The following is a 19,994-nucleotide window of genomic DNA, read 5'->3' on the forward strand; positions in this document are numbered from 1 at the left end:
CCCTCTCTCTCTGCCTGCCCTAAGTGCCTATCGGGGGGGGGGGGGGGGGGGGGGGGGGACATTTGCTGACAAAGGAACGCCCACACCTATCAATACATAAAAACATATACAAAGACAGACATACTGTAGACAGACAGACAGGTGCTGGAACAGACAGGAATATTGGCAGAAAATGAATAAAAATAACTCAATAGACAGAAGTACAAAGAAGGCAGAAATGAAAGCCGCACGGCAATAGCGATGGTAAACTAAGTGGAGGAGATACAGAGACGGAACATGTTTATCATAGGCTAGACTTTTCAAAGTCACATCTTTTTGTTGTTACCATCTGCCTTCCAGGGCTCGGGTCGGCAGCCTTGGAGAAGCCAGACTTTTAGGGCCTTTTCAAGGCACGAAAACCTGAATAATGTATGAACAAAACCTCTTATTCTCTAAATTTTAAATGGCCACTGCTATCAAAAATAAACCCAATCTGGATAACGTCAAGATAAAAAAAAAGAGTTGCCCAGGTGGGTGGAGCCTACGTTGGACCTGGCGGTACTTTTGAGGTGAATCCTAACGGTTCCTAACGGAAAGCAGCATTTCCTTGTTTGTTTCTTGACTAATTTAAACAGTGATGGAGGATTAATTAATGATTTTTTTGGTGGATGCTGGTTTGAATGTGGTTCTAATCTAATATGATGCCGACTAAATTATTCTCATTCACATATTGACTCTATAAAATCGGAAGAATGGGGACTTGTTTTTTGCCGCCCTCTAGTGGTCACAACAGCATTGGGTTGATCTCATAGTACATTTATTGTTTAATGGGATGGTTTACTGGACGATGATGTGCATCTTTACTTTGTGTTATAATACACAGACAAAGATGCCTACTGCTTTTGGGCAAATACTAGGACAAATTACATTCACATTGTTTAAAATGTCCTTATGACATTTTAACCAGTTAGATGAAATGATGAGCTCAGAATGTGTCATCCATTACCATGAATAACAGCTATCTAGAGAAACTGAAGCCTACGTGAGCAATTTAACCAAAACACACACACACGCACACACACGCACACACACACACACACACACACACACACACACACACACACACACACACACACACACACACACACACACACACACACACACACACACACACACACACACACACACACACACACACACACACACACACACACACACACACACACACACACACACACACACACTTGTATGTACTGTAGCCTACTGTAGTTCCTGCTCCTGTTTAGCTCTTATTAAATGAATCTCAAATGACTTAACTATTTACGATGAGCTAAACAGGCCTACTCAAAAAGTTTTACTTAAATTCAGATTAGGCTATGTCTCCTAAAGAAATAGTGATCAATTTCTTATTGATCATTACCCTTGCCTTATCCTAACAGTATGAGACAGTCCCATTACTCCAACCCTATAGACAGACAACCCTCGAATCTTATAGAGGGATAGCACTGATAAAGCTGGATCAATGCTGCTGATCAGATTCGTCGTGAACAAGGACACGATCAGCCTGCAGAGACTCTGGAGTCTGGACACAGAATAGAACCACACCAAATGTCATGGTGCACTATTCTGGCAAAGAGGCCACCCACTATTCATATATCAAAATAAGGTGTTAAGAGTTGTGAGACGTCTGCTTAGAAAACAATCTCTTATGCTTTTAAAAGTGAAGAGAAAACAATTGTTTTAAATGGTTTTCTCTCCAGCATGGGCGTCGGTATGCCGATTTCGTTGGGTCAGTCAATGTTCTTAAACCACAGCTCACTCCTACTTTGTAAACTACACGAACCAGGAGGCTCTCCCACTGGGCGTGCGGATTATCTCGCAACTTCCTCCTCCACGCAACTGTGTCAGTTGAGAAGGGGCATGTCGTTACCTGAAGTGAACTTATCAAAACACACATAGGCTACCACACACACCCACACTGCGATATGTTGTCTTTGAAGCTAACACTTTGAAACATGGGTGATTCTTGCCCCAACAGGCCCTCCGCCCTCCGCAGAAGGGCTACTTTCTCTGGGGTACGAAGCCTGACTGTGCAGCCGGCCAGCGGCGGGTCTGCCACGGCGTGCAGTTCGGCGCTGACTGCGAGCAGCAGTAGAGAACCAGGCCAGCACAATGGCTTGCATACAACTCACTCCAAATCAAAACACGAAAAAGTGGAAAAACGAAAACGAAGGAATGACCACAGTGGCAGATTGAGGTGAGGATTGTGTTCTTTTAAAATGATTTATTTCTGGGCCATACATTTCCATTTAAATGGCTCATGCGTCTCTCGAAACTCCGAACCGAGGTCTGATTTGCATATAATCAGAGCTAAACTTCTAATGGGGCCCACACACTTATTTTGGCCTTTCCTTCTGTTTGTGTATGCTTTTTTTATATGAATTGAAAAAGTGTACCCCGCACTGTTGACAATGTGTATCCAAAACGTACCATTACATCTTTGTCGATTTATTTTAGCTGTCAACCATCTTTATTTACTTCATTTTTCCCCCTTAATAATTTAAATGTTATTGCAAAATCCGAGATAAGCATTCATTTGTGTGCTAAAATAACAGATGCAAGTGATAAACAGTGAAGTCCAGAGGGGGAAAGGAGCTATATAACACAGTCCTACTAGTTAAAGTTTATAGTCAACTTTTTCTATTTCCCTAAAAAGACATGCCACCAGGATACTGGTATCAATATGTTCACCTGTTTCGTCCATCTTTTTTCTTCGGTAGAAATCTTTTTTCATACACATGGTGTGATTTATCCTTGCCCATGCATCCACCAATCCACACACTCTGCCAATCATCAAACCTTCATCCACTCAATACATTCTTCCAACCATCATCTCCCTCCACCGGCCCTCCCTCTACCACCAATATGGAAGGATCCCTCCCTCCATCCATCCACGTGTCTGTCGATCCATCCATCCATCCTCTCCCCACCCCTCCTTCCATCCTTTAATCCATGCATTCTCTATCTAGTTGTCACCAGCACCAGCAGTCCTTGCTGAGCTCGTCCAGTGGATACAGTAATTATCGCGGAATCCTTAACTGGTGTGTGGTCATGCTGGTGAGACACACACACACACACACACACACACACACACACACACACACACACACACACACACACACACACACACACACACACACACACACACACACACACACACACACACACACACACACACACACACACACACACACACACAAATACACAAATTCCTATACAAAACTGAGCTTTATATATCCAGTAACATCGTTATGGTTGCCGGGGTGAAGTGATTCCATTGGTATACTGACGGGACCTACACTGTCCACCAGTTGAGTCTGTATTATTCAGTCTGAAGCTGTACGGAACTATTCCGGGAGACATCAGGAAACGTTCATATTAATAGATAATAGTCTCAAGCCGAAAGCCAGTTCAACACTCCAGTTAAACTTGTCACACGTGGAAAATACGATTTTCAGCTTTTTCTTTGCCAAGGAGAAGCTGCAAGATAAGACGAGAGAAGAAAGAGGGGGAGAGAGCAGCAAATGGTGTTCCTTTTTTCTTCTTCTGCTAATCCAGACTTTGAGCGCAGATGGTTGTGTTCTTCGCTGGAGGTTTTCCTTTTTTATTCCTGGTGAACCCCAGCGCTGTACCCAGTGAGCAGCGTGGGGGCTTAGTGGCGGTTAATGAGATATTAAAGCCATCGAGATGGAGGGAGTGAGAGGAGGAGGAGTAGAACGAGAGAAGAATAGAGGAATGGGAGGTGGATACAAAAAGAGGTGCAAAAGAGATGAAATACAGAAAGAGAGGGAAGTAACATGAGGAGAAGGATGGGGAGAGGAACAAAGAGTCAGTGGCTCGACTCAATTGGAAGAACTGGGTGGACTAAAGAAACAATGAAAACCATGAAAGAGAGAGAGTTAGAGTTATTGCAGCACACTGCAAGTCTCTCTATAATACTGGGACGAGCAGAGATGACAGGATTGAGCGAATCAGAGGGAACAGGCTGGTACAAAACAGTCGCACCAGAAGAAATCTGACCCAAAAATACCAACAATTGTGAGCTTTCAGCAGCCTTGACTGAGTAACTCATTCTGTGTTGCGTAACATGCTACTACTCCAGTGACCTGACCCACTGCAATCCTCTGTGTGTTACAGGTCCTCAGCAACTCCCGCCTCTTCCTAGAAAACCTCTTAAAGTGTGTAACAATGAATTCTTTCACTACATACTTACATATTGTTCCCATCCCCTTGATAGACCTATTGATAATCGAACATGTCTGTCTATTTCTTTCTTCAGGTATGGCATCCTGGTGGACCCCATTCAGGTGTTGTCCTTGTTTGTGAAGGACCCGTACAGTTGGCCCGCGGCCTGCCTAGTCATCGGTGAGTGGGGATGTTGTGGTACTGTGATGCTGTGGTACTGTAGTGATGCATACTGACCGTTTAGAGCTGTCGTAACACAACAAAACGGTATTGGCACATCTCTGGATTGAAACAAAAGCTCTCTTTAGAGAGAGAGAGAGAGAGAGAGAGAGAGAGAGAGAGAGAGAGAGAGAGAGAGAGAGAGAGAGAGAGAGAGAGAGAGAGAGAGAGAGAGAGAGAGAGAGAGAGAGAGAGAGAGAGAGAGAGAGAGAGAGAGAGAGAGAGAGAGAGAGCCCAAGGATGCAGGGGGAAGGGGAGAAGGATGATGAACAGGGATGGAGGAATCAGTCCAGAGGAATGTAATGAAGGTATAGAGGGATAAGGCTGCAGTAAATGAGGCTTAAAGGAGAACACCAAGATAGGGAAGTGAGTCTGATGCTACGAGAAGAGGATCCAGATGGGCTGTAATGTTAAGGCCTGTAATGGGAAGCATTACAACATGAAATGAGTTTGAATGGGTGGCTCTTCATTCTTGCCGAAGGAGTAAAATATCTCATTCTCTGATGACATTGACTACCTAAGATACACACACACACACACGCACACACGCACACACACACACACACACCATACTATGTTGTACTGAACAGTGTATATCTATGCTATGCACTGTTCAGTACACCAGTGTGGTTGTCTCGGTACGGTTTTGATCGACAAATAAACGCCTGAAGACTTAATTTGTGTTTAGACTTTCCATGTATTAGTATAAAACTCAAAAACATGGATAGCTAGTCTTCCAGCAGTATATAGTAGATGAAACATTAGTGGCTGCTTCATAACATAACAGTCATTTTACGCTGCAGTGCCAACCGACCGTGCACCGTCTCCGTCCCGTATGGTTCAACATGAACACACAGATTCACCACGACGGTGTGTGTACAGGTGGGGAGACAGAGATTGATGCCATTTGCATCCAACCGATACTACTATTTGTTAGATTAAGAGATGGAGAGTACTTTTTTTTTTACAAATAGAGTAGCAATACTTTGAATAATATATGACATTGACAGTTGCCGCAATAGTAAGAGTGCTGATTTTGAATAGCAGATTCAAAGAAAAGCTATACTAAATGTATTAAATCAAGTATTCAAAAAAGTACAACTCAACGTTTGCTGACACAATTGGCAAGTAACCACGCTGACTAATTCAAATGTCAACCTTACAATAGAATTACAGAAAACATGAAATATGTAAATAAACTAACTTTATTATCAAAGTTGCAATGCTTAACTTTTCAACTAGCGCATATCTTAAATTGACCTGGGTGCATCTGGAGTCAGTACTGTTCCATGGGGATTTATATAATGTTATCAGTCACATCCTAGAACTGATTACTAAAAAAGAGGGTAGGCCAGGCCGTACCCCTCTTTGTGCTCCAGAACGTCCTGCAGCTGTTTCTAACCAATACTTATTACATCCTTATATGTGTATAAATATATTCAAATATACATGCTGGACACAACGCAAAAAGTATGCTGTGAAAATTGCAGTGTTTATTGAAGTATATTAAAATGAATATGTATGCTAGGAATACAACAATAAGATTCATGAACCTCTTTGTGCATAACATTGGTTTGCTGTTTGCTCAAAGGTTGAAGTGATGATTAGATGAGTCCATAGTGGTTCAATAAGTCTGCTAGGAGATCAGGGCGGAGGGCAATCCATGCCCTTTATTGTTCCGTTTTCTGTTCAAAAATCAGCCCTAATCGTATGGTTAACTTGACTAGTGCTACTACCTAACTAGACTTTAATTATACTAAGTTACTTTAATCCCTCACTGTCATTTGATCTTGGCAAGGACGTAATTTTAACCAATTACCTGTAATCATCTACTGTTGGTTGAAGAATATTGTTCATTAATGGCAACATATTAAGGTCAAACAAATTACTCAATGTTTTTGTGCATATTAAAGTTTGCATTTATAATAAATGATTGAGTTGTGTGTGTGTGTGTGTGTGTGTGTGTGTGTGTGTGTGTGTGTGTGTGTGTGTGTGTGTGTGTGTGTGTGTGTGTGTGTGTGTGTGTGTGTGTGTGTGTGTGTGTGTGTGTGTGTGTGTGTGTGTGTGTGTGTGTGTGCTTGAATGCACTCAAACCCTGTTACTTCCTTTGTGGCAGGTGGTGTGCGCTGTGATGCACATATGCTCTGTTAGTGCTGGCTCATTTCATTCATAGTTGACTGCTGGGTGCCTGTGTGTGGTGGTCTGGGACTGGAGCATGTTTGCAGAGTCTTATTGGCTTGACAGTTGCTTGACCTCACGAGACCAGTGGTCACCAAGAAATTCATTCAGTTCTTAATTCGGTGTGCGTCTGGCGATGATGTTTGCTTTTTTTCCACTGTAGTTCACCCCGCCATTTCTATTCCATTTAGATATTCATATTCAAGATATTTCATACTCAAAAATACATGTAATGTGACAGCATGTGCTTCAAATGACTGACCCTTACACAGCCATGGTAGTGAGAAAGAAGGCCATTTTGTCTATTACTATAACATCGTTTTCATTCATTGTCTTTTACAGTTTCCAATGTATTTATACTGGCTGCACTCTACACAGAGAGACAACTGTCAAAGGTGAGCTCATCGGCGCTGGTTCCGGATGCATTGCGGCACTTCTGACTCATTCTCAAGGCAACCTGACTGGTTGAACAATGGGCGAGGCTGTGTTTGTACATTCAGAGTGACACAAACTTGGTAGCACACAGGCAAAGTTAGGTGAAAGGTCAACATAGCTGTGTCACTGTTTATAGTCCTATGTCATTTTAAATTAGTAAACATGCTTTTACATTATTTTAAGCCAATATTTCAGTACATTTTGTGAATGATTAAAAAATAATATTTAGAAAATAATGTTGTATGTGATTTATTACTAAATGAGTATCCAAAGGCAAGTTCTAACAACAGTGTGTCTCTTTGCAGGGATCCCTCAGTGAACAAGTGGGGCTTCTTGTCCACTCGGTCAACCTTTCAATCATCCTTTTCTTCCCTGCTGTTGTCGTCCTATTGGTTCCCTCCATATCCCCAGGTAAATAAATCCCTCTGTTTGTGTTGATGTGTGTGTGATTGAGTGTGTGGGGGTATAGGTGTTATTGTGTAAAACAGAAATGATACATTTGGATTCAGTGTTACAACAGCGCCCATCTAGTGTTTATACAATCACATGATCCTGACTGGGGCCTCATCCAGTTGGCTCTAGATGAGTGGGGCGGGCAAAGCTGCCAGAGTGGGCGGGCATCGACAGGCAGGGTCAACTAAAGGTCACGTGCATGTGTCTCCATTAGTCTGACTGTCAGCAAACAGAACACACACACAATCATACACTACTGTATAACACACAAACCACACAGTACTATAGAATAACATAGATTCATGGAAAACGTGTTAATTTTACCTGAGAAGGGGAAAGGATCACAATCTTGTAGCTAGGGGTGCATGATTGACAAATAATGATGTTGCGATATTGTTCATGAATAATGTGATATTGATTATCATTTTTATATTCTTAAATATATGTAAAAACACAAAAGTGATGGAGTAACGCATCAAAATAGATCCATAACATATCAAAACAAGTGTTGTAAAAACAAAAGGGTTTATCTGGTTGCCACACTTGTACGGCAGCATAGCGCTGCTTTGGTGTTGTCTTAAAATAATCCCAGGTCTCAATAGCTGCTTACGAACTACAATGAGTCCTGTATCAAAGACACTAACCTAACTAGAGACACCACCTGTATGAGGCCCAGTTTGTCTAGCGATGTCGAGGAGACGGAGGAGGATCCTGGCGGGCTTCAGGCATTGGGCGTAGTTTTAATGACGTAGCCAGTTGTCTGCCTATTAAATTGTGGCCAGATTGCTGTCCGCACAACAATGCAACCCCCTCAGAACATGCACATTGCACACACGCGGGGCACACTATGTGGCCAAACAGTAGGCTCGTAGGGTATGTTCGTCTAGAGGACCCGTACACACACACTTGCATGTGACTTAAAAACTGGCCAATGAAACGTGATCATTATAAAGCGCTGTCAAGCGGGCTCCAAACTGAGAACAACAGATTAAAAAACCAACGGTGGAGGCTCCAAACTCACAGAATATTGCATGCTTTTTTTTCGTTTTAATATTGCCCAATGTGATATTGCAATATCAGTATTGAGTCAATATATCATGCCCCCCTATACTTGTTGCCAATACAAACATGCCTATGGTTGGCCAACCATAAGCGTGTACGGTAAATCAATATATGTCACTGACTAACATATACATGCACATGTAGCAAATAAACCATTGAATGATGAAGGTAACATCAGATATTAAGGGAACACAATAAAGATATTGAGTCTACTTATGGAGATTGAGTCCTCCTTGTATAGCATATGCACTTGATAAATCAAGCATTCTGTCTCTCATCACCTCTCCTCCCCTCTCTCTTCTGCCCTAACCTCTCCTTCCTCTCTCCTCATCTCCTCTCCTCTCTCTTCTACCCTAACCTCTCTAGCCTCTCTCCTCATCTCCTCTCCTCTCTCTTCTGCCCTAACCTCTCTAGCATCTCCTCATCTCCTCTCCTCTCTTCTGCCCTAACCTCTCTCTCCTCTCTCCTCATCTCCTCTCCTCTCTTCTGCCCTAACCTCTCTAGCCTCTCTCCTCATCTCCTCTCCTCTCTTCTGCCCTAACCTCTCTCTCCTCTCTCCTCATCTCCTCTCCTCTCTTCTGCCCTAACCTCTCTAGCCTCTCTCCTCCTCCTCCTCTCCACAGCGCTCATCTGATTTCTCAGTGGGAGGTAGAGTCATAGGATTCAATCCATCTGTCTGTCTATTCTCCTACCACCACCGCAGTTTACACAGGAAGTCTATGTCGGAGAGCGAGTATGTGTGCTTGTGGGTGTGTGTGTGTTTGCGCGTGCATGTGAGTGGGTCTGTGACGACCGCTACAAGCATCCAGGTAATGAATAACATGGGAGCCAAAAAAAGCCTGCAATGTTGCTCAGTGTTATTATTATAGACATTAGACCTTTTAAAATGTTTCCCCGGGTGGAGCCCCGTTATTATCAATTCAACTCATTTTGAATTTTAATGAAAATATTTTAAGGGATTGAGGGAGGGGGGTTGATGGCTAACCTTTCCTGGCTTTTTTCAGTATTTCTTAAACCGCTCTTTTGATGTGTGATTTATAAGTCAGCTCTAAGGGATGTTTAAATGTCCCAGGAGAATCAAGACATAATTCCAAAATTACAAATTAAGCGTAAGCCACTGGAGGCAATGATTTATGCCTCAGCTTTGCATCGTGCCCCGAAAGCCTTCCTTACTCTTTCTAAAAATGCTGAAACCTGGTCATTAAAGGAATATTTATTTTTATATTAACAGAAGTAACGGTATGGTAGAGGTATGAAACTGTTTCAGGAAATATCAGGAACACGTAAACTGCATAGCTAAACAATGGCAGTTTAAATGACAAACATGATTTTTTAATTTAGCATTAACTAACAGCCTCAAAGTCACAATTTGAATGCGTAGTAGCAGAATCATCATGGTGAAAAAACATGCAGAGGATTTTACAGGATTGCTTCTATGTTAACAACTATTACCATTTGAAAAGCTTCAAGATGAGTTTTGAGGCGCACGTCTCCTCTGCTGTCCCTCTCTCATGTCTGGTTAGATGTGGACACACTGCAGATTGGCAGATGGTTCATCGATGGTTCTATGGAAACTGTAATGCCAGTTATTCCGACCTATATTACACAGTGTGTTTGTGTGTGTGTGTGTGCGTGTGTGTGTGTGTGTGTGTGTGTGTGTGTGAGATGACGGATTATGCAAATTGCTTTTTGCTTTGTTCATCTACAATATGGTAGCTGTTGATATTGCTATGGTAGCTTTATGCGTCTTTGTGTGTTGTTCTAAATAAGACACAACACACATAAAGACACACGGTGGCATACACACAGATATTCACATATTTGAAATGGTTGGCTGTGTGGTGAACATCACAGACTGGGTGTCCTTGGCAAAGTTAGTTAGCTGAGCCGTGCTAGCGTATTTTACGGGGCCTCATTTGCTCTTCAAATGATGACCTCGTCTTTCCTATTTTTTTCTTTCTTCCTTATGTAAATTAATTCTACCTCATTTCCTTTCCCTCCACTTTTTTATTTACTTTTTATTCGTCCCCATTCCACTCCTGCCTCTCTCTCTTTTCCTCTCTCTTTCTGTTCCTCTCACTATCGCTCACGCGCTCTCTCTCGGTCTCTCTCTCTCGGTCTCTCTCTCTCTCTCTCTCTCTGGCTCTCTCTCCCTCTCTGTTCCACTCTCTCTGTGTCTGTATCTCTCTTTTTCTCTTGTTCCACTCTCTCTGTGTCTGTATCTCTCTTTTTCTCTGTCTGTGTCCCTCTGTCTCTCTCTTTTTCTGTTCCACTCTCTCACTCTAACTTGTTATACATCAAGGTGTCTTCACAGTGTCTCTCACATAAGAGAAACAGTTTTTCTATGATGGAAAACATCAGTTGAATCGTCCTGTTGTTCTCTGTGTCCCTCGGCCAGTTGGCGGTGTGTTTGCGTTGGGAACCTACACCATCCTCCTCCTGAAGCTGTACTCCTATAAAGACGTCAACAGGTGGTGCAGAGAGCTGAGCAGCATCAAGGTCAAGACACTGTCCAGATCCAACTCCTGTGAGTTCCAACTGCTAAACAAATGGACCCAGCACTGAGGGCCGGGAACAGGCTAGAGTCGTAGTCAGCGGCATGGGTGGATTACTGCACGGGCACACCGGGCACATGCCCAGGGGCCCAAGGGCTCAGGGGGGCCCCCCTTGGGCCCCCCTGAGTCGCCCCACAAGTTACTAACAGTGGGGCCCAGGGCCCCACTGTTAGTAACTTGTGGGGCGGCTCATTTAAACATGGAGCAACGGCGAACTCTAAGTGGATCTTTGAAGCAATGAATTTATTCAGTTCAGATCATTTAACAAGCCTGGAGATGATGCAACCCCAAAAGGACTGCTACGTATTCTCTCTTCTGTCCAGGATAACAAATGAACTGAGGACGAAAATGTCACAAAAACGCCTCAAGGCACTTTCTCTCATGGCAATTGAGAACGACCTTACCAATGCACTGGACTTAGATGATATCGTGGAGGATTTCGCACGGCACAGTGCCCGGAAAAAATGCATTTCATAGGTGAAATACGTTACTGTCCATTAATGTAAGGAACTGTTCGTATTGAGTTGCTTTAAGTCGTTTTTATTTGTGGTTGAAAGCGGTGCATTCGAAATTCGTTCAAATCGCCAAAAATTGCATCAATTATATATATTTTTTATCCTGTTTTGGTTAAATAAAGATGCATTTATTTGTAATAATTATTGTGAAGTTGCCTTTCCTGGGGGGGAAAGGCAACCAAACCCGATATGTCATAATCCGTCTATGGTCAGCGGTTGCATTATTTTCCAACATCAGCCCTGATTATTTATTTTATTATAAAATTAATACAGAAGTGAACAATGCATAAACACAAATTCATCTGTCCTTGCATTAATGCATTCATGTGCTGCAGGTCCCTCAGCCCCACCCGTGATTGGTGTAGACCAGATAGTCTGTTACCCCGGCAACCTGAGCATCAGAGGTACCCTCCCTGAGACCACTGTCGTTCACACTCAGAGCAACGTGCGGGGCCTTATTAAGGCTCTTCATATTGTAATTTGTTTCCATTGGAAATAAACTCAGTTGTTAAAACAGTACAAGGTAAAGCGTTCCGATTTGAATGTTCCTGTTTGTTTTCTCTCCCCCTCTCTTTCTCTGTCTGTCTGTCTGTCTGTGTTTGTGTAGATCTGTACTACTTTGTGTTTGCTCCCACTCTGTGCTATGAGCTCAACTTCCCTCGCTCGCCCAAGATCCGCATGAGTTTCCTGCTGAGGAGGCTGCTGGAGATGGTGAGAGGAGCAGGGACAACCCCACCCGGGGCTCTGGCACACAGCCAATCTACTGTTCCTTGATCACCATTATTATCTCTCTTACATTGTCATCATGGGAGAGAGATATATGTGTCTGTATATTTTTGAGCTGGTGTTATTTGCAGACCTTTACTGATAAGGCTGGGACTTTCTGCACAATGTTTATCATTTAATTATGTCTTCATCAGTGCTTTCATTGTAAATCATATGTTTAGAGGTCATATGTTTGTTTGATAAAAGCTATTCATATCCACAAACCGGTTCACAAATCTATTGTAAATGGTACAATTTCCTTATTGAAAACTGCCGATATAATATGCAACTTTTTGTAACTAAACGTCTTATTATTTTCAGCTCTTCCTCACCCAGATGCTCGTTGCTCTGACTCAGCAGGTAAAACATTTTTTATATCATATTCCCTTTGTAGTAGTTATTATGTTTTTGAAGTGTCTACATTGATACAGTTGAAGTGATAAGCCGAGTTATCTGTAAATTGGCGTTTGCCTGTTTGGCCCAGATCAGACATGTTGTTTAATTCCAAGTTCATGATTGTACGTCCAGAAGGGGAGTGCGCCGGGTAAGCATCTGCTATCCGTTTTCACCTCTGTTGACATGAGTTACAATAGCCTAGCTCCTCTTCATGTGAGGGAATACACTTTTAATTAATTTACAAAGATTTCCAGCGAATAATGAAATTGGATTAAACAACCGGTTGGAACCTGGGTAAGACAGGCAAGGGCCAATCTCCAGCTATCTGGGCGTATTCCCTAAACACTGTTGATCTGATCTTTGGGTCTTACCTCCTTGTCTGCCTCTCTTTTCAGTGGATGGTTCCAATCATCCAGAGCTCCATGAAACCCCTGGAGGTATGGACAATCCACATATTAAAACAAGTTATATTTATATTTGCAGTTGGTGACATTTGACGTACTATAATCAAGGCATGCATCAATGAGGGGACATTTTAATTAAACCGTGACGTCTTGCAATATTATGACCCCCGTCATGGTTTTTGGGTTGCCTACTTATTCTACCTATTAGCATTAGCACTTCTCCAACTCTTTGATATGTGCAGCGCAGTACAAGATCTCCTAAAATAAACAAGTAGAGGGTTTGAGCGTATTTTAGAAACTTTGAGTTGTAAGTGACTCTGGAGTCTGGTCTTTTACCCTGCGGTCTCCTGTCTTCCCGCGGCTCCTCCTAGGAGATGGATCTTTCCAGAATGATGGAGAGACTTCTGAGGCTGGCTGTGAGTAGAGGAACGCTAACCATATATATACACTTCTTTATTTTACAGGTACACAACAGGTAGAGTGCAACACTGTATTATTAATGGACTCAGCCATTTTACCCTCTAACTCCTTTGATTTCTAATGACCTAATGACGGTTTGATTCTGCTCAAAACGGTAGAAACATGAAAACTGACGCCTTTTGCCTGGGTTTGAAATTGTATTTATGTCCGTAATGTAGGGAGATGGCAGCTTTCAGCAAAAACAACAGCACTAAACAGGGTTTCTGCCGAGTGGGATGCTGTTGGCGAGGTTCTTTGTGTGCAGGAAATGAAAGTGCAGAAAACAAACCATTGTCTTATTTATGAGGCCTCTATCTCCGTAGGTTCCAAACCACTTGTTGTGGCTGATGTTTTTCTACTGGTTCTTCCATTCATCACTGAACTTCACCGCTGAGCTGCTGCGCTTCGGAGACAGGCAGTTTTACAAGGACTGGTGGTGAGGGAGGAGACCATAGCCTGATATACATAGCCACTTGTTTTACTTTAAAACCTATTCTCAGCTATACAATGAGTCATGTAATTGCAGATTGAAGACTAAAACGGCCAATGCAAAAAAAAACTGATTTAAAGATATCAAACCGTGTTGGTGTCCTGTTTTCAGGGTAGGCTTGATTCCTTCAGTGCATTAATAGCCCACTGGTAGAAAACAAATCCCAAACAAACATCCTACTTTATGTTATTTGTTATTGCCCGTGTGAATTGATATTATTTCCACTGAATCAGGCGTCTCCTTCTGCAGGAACGCTGAGACGGTGACATACTTCTGGCAGAACTGGAACATCCCTGTCCACAAGTGGTGTCTTCGGTGAGAGCTACAGAGAGAGAGGGCATTCTCTAGCGGAGCGCTGAGCTGTTCTCAGAGCTGCTGAGGCACAACAGCAGGTTGCCTGCTTCAATTATATTGCAGCAGCAGAGCCCTTGGTAGTTTGTTTAATTCATCTGAAGTGGAGTGTTAAACACAGCCTGCGTTATTAAGTATCCCGGATTATAGTCATGAATTGGAGCCATTGATGCAGTTAAAAATAAGTTTCTTATACTACATATATTGTCGAACATAGAACTTTTCATCTGACAATTTGCCTAGGCAGTTGGTAGGAGGGGTTTAATTAATTAATAAGTTTAATTCATAACGGATAATCCAAACCAGCTATTATAAATAACATTTCTGAACATCATGGTGTAAACTACACATGTGCTACATTTTACACTGAAGCACTGTGTGTGAAATGTGAGACTTGCTATTAAGTGATTCTATCTATTTCTTTGCTTACTTTTTCCGCATTATTTACTTTAAAAGTAAATAATCATTTTTTTTATCTACTGCAGTTGTAAATAATTTATTTAGTGCTCAGATACATTTTTTAATGCATTTGATGTGATATTATCAGAAAATATATTTCAAATGCTAACCGCAAAATATCAAGTTGTTTTAATGTCCCTAGATCTATGGGTCTGTATCAACATGTGTTCTTTACTCCCCCATCAACCGTTCTATCGATTCATCCATCCATTGTGATTTCCTGCAGACACTTCTATTGTCCGCTGCTGAGGAAAGGCTTCAGCAAGATGGTCAGCCAGTCAGCTGTCTTCTTCCTCTCTGCTTTCTTCCATGAGGTCAGAGCTCAGTCCACCTTCATCGTTTTAGCATGTCAACACATATCTAAATCATGCATTGACCCGTCCTGTATTTCGTCTGGCAGTACCTGATGAGTGTTCCTCTGAGGATGTTCAGACTCTGGGCGTTCATGGGCATGATGGCTCAGGTAAGCATGGATAACAAACTGTATGCACTGTGTGTAGAATACATTACTTAAGGCATTGGGTTATGTACAAACGGTATGCACTGGATGTAGAATACATTACTTAAGGCATAGGGTAATATACTTGCATGTCATAATACAGTGAAAGTTTATCGCAGTCAATGTGCTCATTGTAGAATATGGTAGAAGTATCACTGGTTGTTGTCCATAGAGACTTTAGAAGTAGGAGGGTGCCCCTCCCACCCACCCCACCTAACCCTAACCCCCCCCCATTGACAGCTGACTTTTACTGAAGCAAACATTGAATCCGATGTTTATACAGTGTGTAGCCTACATTTGTTCTTCCTTTACCTATGCTTTCAATACGCCTTTAATGGAAGGGAAGGTATTTCACTTCTTACTTGTGTAAGCCGATCCAGGCTAATTACTAACACGGCCTACTAGATTTGACTTGCATAAACTGTGCACATACATGAGAGCTATGCATGCGTGCATTTTGGTCAATGCATAGGCAAAATGCATAATATATGATTGACTAGTTGTATTGAAGTTATAATTAATGTATAAAAGTAAAAGGCTCATAAAGGTAAAAGCCCAGGTCTGAAAAGTGTCCAATGTTCAGGTTCCCTGCACCAGCTGGGCTAACTGCAGGGACCTTTTTGTCTCTGTTCGCCAATATTCACTATGCCTCATTTTCTGTCTCACACAATATTTTTTGGGGATGTATGACTTCCGGTATATGGAATAGCCAAACCCCATTCAGCTACAGTAGTAGGCTACAAATATTTTTTTTTCTTCATAGGCCTATGATAATGGCTTATGATTTTTTTTTAAGGATTTTATTAATGCTTCATTATTGATATGAGCATGCATGACATAGCTTTGCTTCTTTTGATTTGTACCATTTTGTAATTTCATAATAATGATGCTTTGTGAACATCTTAATATTACTTTCTCGTTTTCTTAATAGCTGTTATTTTGAATGAAAGCAGTGGGCCATTTTGTAGCTCATTCTAATCATCGCTGCTGTGAAAACCAAATGCTTTGTTTTACAATAAATCACTTTTTCATTAGTTGTATTTGAAATTGAGCAAAGTTTTGTTAAAGAATTATAAAACTATCCTATTTCAAAATGAAAATGATGATTTTTTGCGAATCACGACAATGATTCTTGGTGAGATATATGAACGGCGATAGATCATAATAGAACATCAACCTGTCTGATTCTAGTTATTCCTTATTTTTAGTTTTTATCGTTTTCATTTTCCAAACAGCTCCCATTGGCTTGGCTCGTCACTCGCTTTCTGCGTGGTAACTATGGAAACGCGGCAGTGTGGATCTCACTCATCATTGGTCAACCCATTGCGGTCCTGATGTACGTCCATGACTACTATGTCTTACACAACGGACAAGAGATTCACTGACCACACACACTCCAACACTTACACTCCCATCCTTTTTACAGCTAACAAGACTCTGAATAGGAATGTTGATAACTAATGCTTTTCTACAACCTAATGAATGTCAAATATACATGAATGTATATTTGACAAAGCAATACAATCTATGCCATGTATCATGAAAGATCATTATGATGGTGAACTACTTCACTCCTTTACTCAGGTTTTAAAATGTTTGACTAGAAGGGGATTGGATGAAGTTTTTCAATCAATAAATATGTTCTCCGCCATTTAACTAATATACAGAAATGACCTATTGAACATATTGGATTATTTTTTTTACATTTCTAGATTTTGAAAACAAAGATATGTTTGCTTGCAAATATCTGTGTTTCTGTATCTTATTTTACTTCTGGTCACATATCTAGACTTTTACCATCCCTACTAAGGGATGGTAAAAAAAAGGATTCACTAAATTTTTTTTGTATTAATTTGTTTGAGGGGATATAGAATGTATGTTTATATCTATGAATGGTGTATCATTGTAAACTTCACCAACCCAGGCCTGTATCTGTTTTATGGTGCTGTGGAGCACTTCGGTACAAAGTTTTACTGAATGTTGGGTTGGAATTTTGAGGAACATAAAAATCACTTCAGTCACAAATGTGGCGATTAAAAACATTGACAAATCAATCAAAGATTCATATTATCTTGCATTTTCTAATACACGTGTAACAGGAATCTAAACACACCTAAGATGCACAGAATGCATGGTAGTACTCGCGTCAAACTTGCCAGACATTAACCCTTTATTATTAAAGGAACTTTTTTAGGGAGATGAGACTGCATTTAAAAAGTCTGTGCCTCTTATGATCCGAATGCCAACTTTTTAACTGATCCTGTTGAGCTTCCTCCTACTTGCTGTTAATGTGGCTTCCTTGGCAGGGAGCAGAGGCAACGGTAGAAACAAACACGGGGGAAAACTCCCTGCTCCAGATGTTTAATTACTGTAAAGTAAGTTGACAACACTTCAGCAGTGCTTGTCTTGCCTTCGTACACTAATCCTATTTCACCACACAAACACACATGCACACCTACACACACACACCTGCACACACACAAAGACACACCTCACCGGCTGCTTATGGATGCTAGAAGCAAAAAGCTGCAAATCAGATGCAACTCTGAGCGTCTGACAGTTCTGCGCCCGCCTGTGGTGCCCTGACCCAGGCATTTATTCCTATTTTAAGAGTGTCTTCATATTTTGTTTGATCTCCTAATCCAGAAGAGATCGTATTTTTTGAGGATTTCAAGACAGAATCCAATTCTTGAGACATGGAGCGATGCAGCTCATTCCAGTCACACAGCCAATCACCACTTTACATGATGAAGCACCATCTGCTGCGCAGTCGTGTGTTTCTCAAACACAGTCCTAGTCAAACTGTAGTCTAGCAGGGAGCCCGAGACCGCAGTGGTTATCATGGATTTCCACATTCATGTGTGTGCATAAATGATCTTCCATATTGATGATATGAAGACCTGTTCTGTATTTTGTCAGGCTCACACAGGATTAAACAGTTGGAGACAAAATTACAGAGTTTCGAGTGTGTTTGCATTATTTAAACAGTTGTTATTCATTTTAGCGTACAATACTATAGCCAAATGTCCCTCATGTACATGAATAAAATCCCAATGTATTCTCATAATTTAAATCTGAAGGTGTTTAATAAGATGCGGCTGCTGCTTGGATATAAAAGTAAATAGGTTAGGTGAGCTGAGGAGAACAAATCCATGTGTATGGAAAGAAGTATCACTAGGAAACTTGCTGATCATTTAAAAACTGTAATTATGAAAAACAAAATGCATCCTATTACAGCAAGAATTGGAAACACTTTGTACTCCCGAGAGATATCTTGCTGTTATTGTGGTTTTTACCTTTCCCATTTCCAATCTTCTAACGGGGACGCATTTAATACTTTGGAAGCGTGATAGACCCCCTCACTACCTTCACTCTGATCACTCTCATTGGTGTTTGCTAAAGAGAGCAAGTGTAATCCTCTCTTTAAGACCCATTTCACTGTCGCTCCTGATAATGTGATCTTCCCAAAGGCCGGAGGACGGGACTAAAGTGCAATAAACAGTCAACTCTCATCCGTCACTGCTGTTGAAACTGTTTTTTCTGGTTTGAACACACGCACGCATAGACACTCTACAGCAGCTTTACGTCATCCTCTGCCAAATCTCAGGGCTTCTTCTCTACTCATACAAATACTCCCCCTGAATCTGTCATCCTGCCATGTCCTGCGTACGTATCTCCCTCTTTATTGTACTTCTCCTTCCTCGTCCATCCATCTCGTTCTGCACATTCTCACTAACATGCTGATCCATGGTTCCGTTATTCCGGATCTTTCCAACAGGAACGCTGACAGTTTGTGAGAGTGATTGTGGTCCACCAGACAGGAGGCCATGAGCGGAAGCAGCCCCATGGCATAAGATAGATGGACTTTACCCCTATAATGGACAGGCAGCAAAAAGACAGACTGGCCAAGTATCGTGGAGCACTGTACTCTGACTGTAAGGTCTGACAGTTACTAGGATGGTTTTCAACATATTCCTTTTGGAATATACAGCGATGTATTATATGGGATTTGAAAACAGATCCATTTTCCAATCCATATTTTGGTACACTCAAACATAACAGAAACCACTATCTTTACTCAAATGTAAGGGTTGGGGTTAGTTACCAATGAATATGTAGTAGTGGTAGTATCCCCCACATCTTAATCCTGGTACACCTTGTCAGGGTCACAGAGAGTGGGGTGGGGGGACAGCCGTTCATGATGCAGGGATGCCTGTCAAATGAGATGTGGATCCCCTGCAAGCCTCTGCGTGTGTATGTGTGTGTGTTCGAGCTAGTCTGTGTGTCCTTGTCAGGTGGAGGAAACGGGTGTACATGGAGGGAACGCTCACAAACAATGACCTAAATTCCATTCACTATTTATTAGTGATTAGTTTTTAAAGCCACTACCGTTAACGCTATTTAGCAACAAATGTATTCTGTAATTCTGAGGTTCCCCTGATTCATTAGCCAAATGTGTATTGTTCTATGATCATTAGTACTCTCCCATGCCTATTAGTAAAACAAATTGTCTTTGTTTTGTTTTGTTTT

General features: G+C 41.6%; 1 protein-coding gene across 1 annotated transcript; it reads left to right on the top strand.

The window, feature by feature from the left end:
- The first annotated feature begins 1,863 nt into the window (after positions 1–1,863).
- Positions 1,864–18,778, top strand: dgat1b (diacylglycerol O-acyltransferase 1b). Its single transcript, XM_056602647.1, has 17 exons — positions 1,864–2,236; positions 3,009–3,096; positions 4,177–4,217; positions 4,319–4,404; positions 6,964–7,016; positions 7,362–7,467; positions 10,970–11,098; positions 11,977–12,045; positions 12,249–12,352; positions 12,728–12,766; positions 13,198–13,239; positions 13,578–13,622; positions 13,989–14,101; positions 14,405–14,470; positions 15,192–15,279; positions 15,366–15,428; positions 16,700–18,778. Exons 1-17 carry the CDS (start codon positions 1,995–1,997, stop codon positions 16,847–16,849), a joined length of 1,524 nt encoding a protein of 507 aa, XP_056458622.1. The 5' UTR covers positions 1,864–1,994; the 3' UTR covers positions 16,850–18,778.
- Positions 18,779–19,994: the final 1,216 nt, after the last annotated feature.

Source organism: Gadus chalcogrammus, chromosome 11, assembly GCF_026213295.1.
Source record: "Gadus chalcogrammus isolate NIFS_2021 chromosome 11, NIFS_Gcha_1.0, whole genome shotgun sequence".
NCBI classification, from domain to species: Eukaryota; Metazoa; Chordata; class Actinopteri; order Gadiformes; family Gadidae; genus Gadus; species Gadus chalcogrammus.